The sequence below is a fragment of the Montipora foliosa genome, chromosome 11, assembly GCF_036669935.1.
Source record: "Montipora foliosa isolate CH-2021 chromosome 11, ASM3666993v2, whole genome shotgun sequence".
NCBI lineage: Eukaryota > Metazoa > Cnidaria > Anthozoa > Scleractinia > Acroporidae > Montipora > Montipora foliosa.
In genome coordinates this window covers 29,420,047-29,425,046 of record NC_090879.1, presented here as the reverse complement: position 1 = coordinate 29,425,046, position 5,000 = coordinate 29,420,047, and the positions used below count along the sequence as shown (strand labels likewise).

Here is a 5,000-nt window from a genome sequence, read left to right as displayed (position 1 = left end):
CTTTAAAAAGCGGTACGATTTCCTCAAAGCAACTTAACTCACTTGTCAAAATGTGTCATTGTAACATCGTTGAACTTGCAGCTATTAAAAAAAACTCGTTTTGACCTGAAGGAAGCTTACAAAATTAATATTGTGAATGCCAGCATTTACAAAAATAACGAAAATTGTGCATATATTGTCACCATACGGATGCTTAAATTGTAAACAGTGTCAGTGTTCAGCATATTTAACACCTATAATAATAAGAGGCTCTTAATTACTTTTTAAGAGAATTGCAATCAATGTAAGATAAAAATCCGGCATAATGTTTCCCTCAAATGTAAAAGGAGTTAAAAACACGCAAATGAATCATAAATCTGCTCTAATGGTTTTCATGCTACTTTTCTTGAGAGCTTTATACTGGCTAATTCTTTTTAATATTATGTTGTAAGCGTTGTTTGTGAAAAGACAAGTACAAGGTTGAAAGGTGGGACTAATTTTACCCATTAGTGCAAAAGAAACGTAGGAGTTTTACTGCTCTTCTGTGTACACCATTATTTTTTGTATAACATCACATCAGTGTTTCAATAGTTAATTAGGAATGATTTATGGTGTAAAATTTTGTGATCTGCAAAAATGCATTCTTACTGGGGTGTTTATTTGCACCATGAAAATAATAAAGGCGATTTCCACAATTAGCTCCAAAGGTACTAAAACTTTGCGATGAAAGGCATTTTAGCTCAAATTTGCAACAGGTTTGGGATTTCTTTTATACAGCCATCTTGTCTTAAGCTTGAGATCATGATTACATAATAATTAGTTTGGTTTTACTTGCAAGACCAAAAAATCTCTGTGTTAATGCAGAACAAAACAATTCCTAGTGTTATTAGAAAGAACCAGTATTAGCTCACTAAAGCTATTCTATGACATATTGCTTACTGCTGAAGATAGATTAGAAGAGGATTTCAATCAAAGTTGGTCAAGTTTTTCAATTTTCTTGAGTTGTCAGAGATGTCATGCATGTGTTGCAGAATTAACTGAACAGTTGAACCAATTTTAACCCCAAAATACTATATCCTATAATAATTTTGTCTAGTCTAACCCAGAACTTCTTGTGCACTGACTCTTCCAGCTCTGAAAGTTTTCCAAGAGATATTAACTCAAAATGGTTGCTATTCTGATGGTCCTAACTAATCATGAAGACATGGGAAATACTGGTAAAAAGACTGGATGGTACTTGCCAGAAATGGCACATCCATACCATGAGTTTAAAAAGGCAGGATTTGACTTGACATTAGTCAGTCCCAAGGGAGGAAAAGCTCCATTGGTAAGTCAACAAGTCTAGACTCTTTCAATTATTATTTGTTACTGCTGGTAGGCAAAGGTATTGATGCAGAGAGACCCAAATGCAAATGTGAATGATGCCTGACAGAGTCTGATGAAATTTGAAAGTAGCTAAGAAAGTTACGATTTCAAGGACTGTTCCAAGCTACATGTATATACAAATTTCTTCAAACCCAGAGTACCATCAAAATTTGTCTGATTGTCAAACTGGGGCCAGTTGCTTGAAGCCTGGTTAGCTCTAACTGTTGGTTTAATTAAGAGGTATGAAAACCTTTTAGTGACTGTCTGTCCTTGTTGTTAAACTTAAATTTTAGGATCCAAGCAGCCTTGAAGCTTTCAAAAATGACCCTGTGTGTAAAGAATTTCTTGAAAACAAAGATGCAATGAAAGGTGTTGAGAATACCATTGATATCAATTCCGTTGACCCTGCTAAGTTTGATGCCGTCTTTGTTGTTGGAGGACATGGGCCAATGTTCGATCTACCTGACAACGATAAAGTGAATGAGGCTGTTGCAGCAATATACGAAAAAGGAGGGATTGCTGCGGCAGTTTGCCATGGACCAGCTGGTAGGTGACAAGATTTAATTAAGGAAATCCCACTCCTACAAAAATAACTTACTGGAAAAGCGTAGGGAATAATGGTGACTATTTCTTAAAGAAGGAACTTAAATCCAGCAAAAATTTCTAAGACACTTCCATCTTGAACCTGTTATGGTTCCACTTAATTAACCCATTGACTCCCAGGCCGGTTTCGGCCAGTTTGGATATTGTTTGAATATGAAGAGCTTTAATTTGTAGACTCGAGGGCTTGCAAAAGGGCAACTATGACATGTCAAAATGATGGTATCTGGAAATTTTAATGTGAAAATACTGTAAGCAATTTTAAATTAAAGTGATTTTTTTTCTAATCAGATACAAGCACTTTTTTGAAAAATTATGAAAAAAAAATTGATTGGTAACATTACATCCTTCAGTTCAAAGGACTACCTTTTTGTAGGAGTGGTGTTTCCATATAAGGAAAGGGTGGAAGGGGGATTGGGTACTAAAAAAAATGGACTTTCTCATTCATTGCAACCCATGAAAAGTATTACCGGTACCTTGTTAGTGGCTTCAACAAGAACCCGTGCAACAGCTGACAAAAAGCGTTCGCTACTTCACTCGGAGAAGTCTGCTACTTTTCTCTCTAAAGTTGTGCAATTTTGTGCATCTTTGAAAAAGTTGACTCATGCTTATTTATTCCAAATTGTTATTGCACTCGAAATCATGCCATTACCTATAGATAATACTAACAGCTGTGTGGTTGCTTTTAAGCCCACTGACTCGTCAATGGGTTTAAATATAAAGGTGAAAGGGAATCAACAAATCTTGTGAAAACAGTAACTGTTGTTTTCTTCAAATCTGATGAGCTGTTCACGTGACTGTTCAAATTTTTGTGTGTAATGCCAAATTCTCTCATTTCAGCTTTCAACACATTGATAACTCACTACCATTCACTACTTGCACAAATCCTTTAATACACCTCTTTTACCCCCCCCCCCCCCCCCCAAAAAAAAAAAAAAAAAAATCTGCATAGGCATTGTTTTTGACTTCTCTTGGGACATTTTCATGTCCCAGGAGAAATTGCAAACAATGGTTATGCAAAGGTCTTTGTGGGGTAATAGAGGTGTATTATGGGATTGTGCAAGTAGTGAATTGCTTCTACAGTCAATATCACCAACAACAGTCCTTCTCTGGAAATTACTCTCATCTGCATAATCTTAGTTCATAGGGTTTTGAATATGATTCCTGGACCGTTCAAACCATTTATTACAAATTTCACCCATTTTATTTTGCTGTACAGGGATTGTAAACACCAAGCTGTCAAGTGGTGAATATTTAGTGAAAGGTCATGAAGTGACATGCTTTACAAATAAAGAAGAGGAGATGATAAAGTTGGTTGATGCAATGCCCTTCCTCTTGGAAACCAAGCTGGTGGAACATGGAGCAGTGTTTAAAAAGGCAAAGGAACCATGGCAGGCTAATGTCTGTGTGTCAAAGAAGGAAGGTTGCACTGGGCAAGTTGCCACTGGCCAAAATCCAAACTCTGCCACTCCACTCGCTGAAGCAATTGTGAAACTGTTAAAGGAAAAGTGAACCTTTGTGTTCCAAGCCTTAGTATCATCCTCTCTTCTTAATGTCGTTGTCTTAGACAGTGCCTATTTTTTGTAGTAGTATGTGAATTAATGTTAGAAATCAGCAAATAAACTGTTTTTTGCACAACATTCTGCATGTACTATACAAATGTATATGAAAGATTTTGTTCTGTAGTATCTTGTACTACTCTACATGTATCTGCATGTGCTAACTTCATCAATCTTTAACAGCATGCTAACTGGTTATAATGACAACTGAGAGTCTTCACTGGCCTCTTTGTCCATTGTCAATAGAGCAGTAGAAAGAGACTGTAAATCCTTTAGCACAGAAGTCATCTCCCTCAAGTTCATTTCTTGTCCATGTTCTTCCTGAGCTCTTTGCAATGATTGATTTGGTGGCTTTTGCTGAAATGAAGAGCCGATTTCAGACTTGGATCTGGGTGATGATTTTTCCATGTCGTGGTATTTACCTTGGTTTCTGCTTGTTTTTGATGCTTTTTTCTCAAGAGGTTGAGTTTGGTCTAAGTTTTCTTTTTCTTCATCTTTGTCACCGACTAAAAAATAAGTGAGTATTATCGAGAATGCAGCAAGAACCACTTTTTAGAAAAAAAGATTAAGTCCGAGATAAATGGTGCCGAAAAGTTGCACTGTACTTGTGTAACAGAAAAAAATTACCATACAACAATGCATTTGGGCTGGAGAAAGAGTGAACTGTGAAACTGTGAGCAAAGATTATACTGCACCATCCTTAAAGACCTTTTTGTCATGAACTTGTAAGCTATCTCTGATGTATACTGGATTTTTGACATTGACAGAGATTGCTTCTTTGTCACAATATGAGAACTCTTTAAAAGGCATGACTTGTATTCTTTGTTTACCTGTTAACTAGGGTTGGGTGGAGTGTATGTTTAACAGGCTCATTAATGTGGACAAAATTAATAAGTAAAAGTTTAGGATATTCTACTGTCTTTTTTAGGAGGATGGCAAGAAAATGTCAAACAAAATTATGGCAATAAAAGTGAGAGGAATAACATTATGAGGAAAAAAAAGGAAAGGGTGATTTGTTTCTTTTTCCCCTTAAGAGTGCCAGAATCTCTCTAGAATGTGATGATTAATTTCATAGAAGAACTCCAGCATGCTTTGTTCACATCTGAGCTTAACAAAAAACAAAGAGTATCAAAGGCCAAGACTCATCAAAAGGTATAGTTAAAGGGGCTAGGTCACGCTATTTTAGGTAATTTTGTTTCATTTTGTTAATTATGAGCTCTAAACGTCAAATTGGCAGAGCAAGAGTCTTTCATTTGCAAAATCACGGCCCCATAACAACTGAGAATGATTTTCCAGCTTTGTTAATGACATTTTGATATAGATTGATATAAATTTGAAAAAAGGTGGGCTGACGTTTTTCAAATTTACCTAAATTCAATCCACTTCAATCCTCTCCAGTTTTGTCCATCCATGTCCCTTCTTGGCTTCTCTGTGTTTTGCTAGAGTTTTTGCATAGTTTTGCACAGTTATTTTGATATTTTAGTTAATTCTATGACC

The 5,000-nt window shown here is 36.0% G+C and overlaps 2 protein-coding genes across 4 annotated transcripts in view; one reads left to right on the top strand and one right to left on the bottom strand.

The window, feature by feature from the left end:
• Positions 1-3,584, top strand: part of LOC137975395 (uncharacterized) — a 4,447-nt gene extending 863 nt beyond the window's left edge. For all 3 annotated transcript variants that reach the window (XM_068822499.1, XM_068822500.1, XM_068822501.1), the window contains exons 2-4: positions 1,112-1,306; positions 1,638-1,890; positions 3,164-3,584. In XM_068822499.1, the coding sequence (XP_068678600.1) occupies positions 1,145-1,306; positions 1,638-1,890; positions 3,164-3,456 (708 nt within the window). In that variant the 5' untranslated portion in view covers positions 1,112-1,144 and the 3' untranslated portion in view covers positions 3,457-3,584. The remainder of the gene's footprint in view (positions 1-1,111; positions 1,307-1,637; positions 1,891-3,163) is intronic.
• Positions 3,585-3,698: 114 nt separating this feature from the next.
• The window catches only part of LOC137975394 (coiled-coil alpha-helical rod protein 1-like), an 11,080-nt gene continuing 9,778 nt past the window's right edge, over positions 3,699-5,000 (bottom strand). The window contains exon 8 of the mRNA XM_068822498.1: positions 3,699-4,009. Coding sequence (XP_068678599.1) covers positions 3,699-4,009 — 311 coding nt within the window. The remainder of the gene's footprint in view (positions 4,010-5,000) is intronic.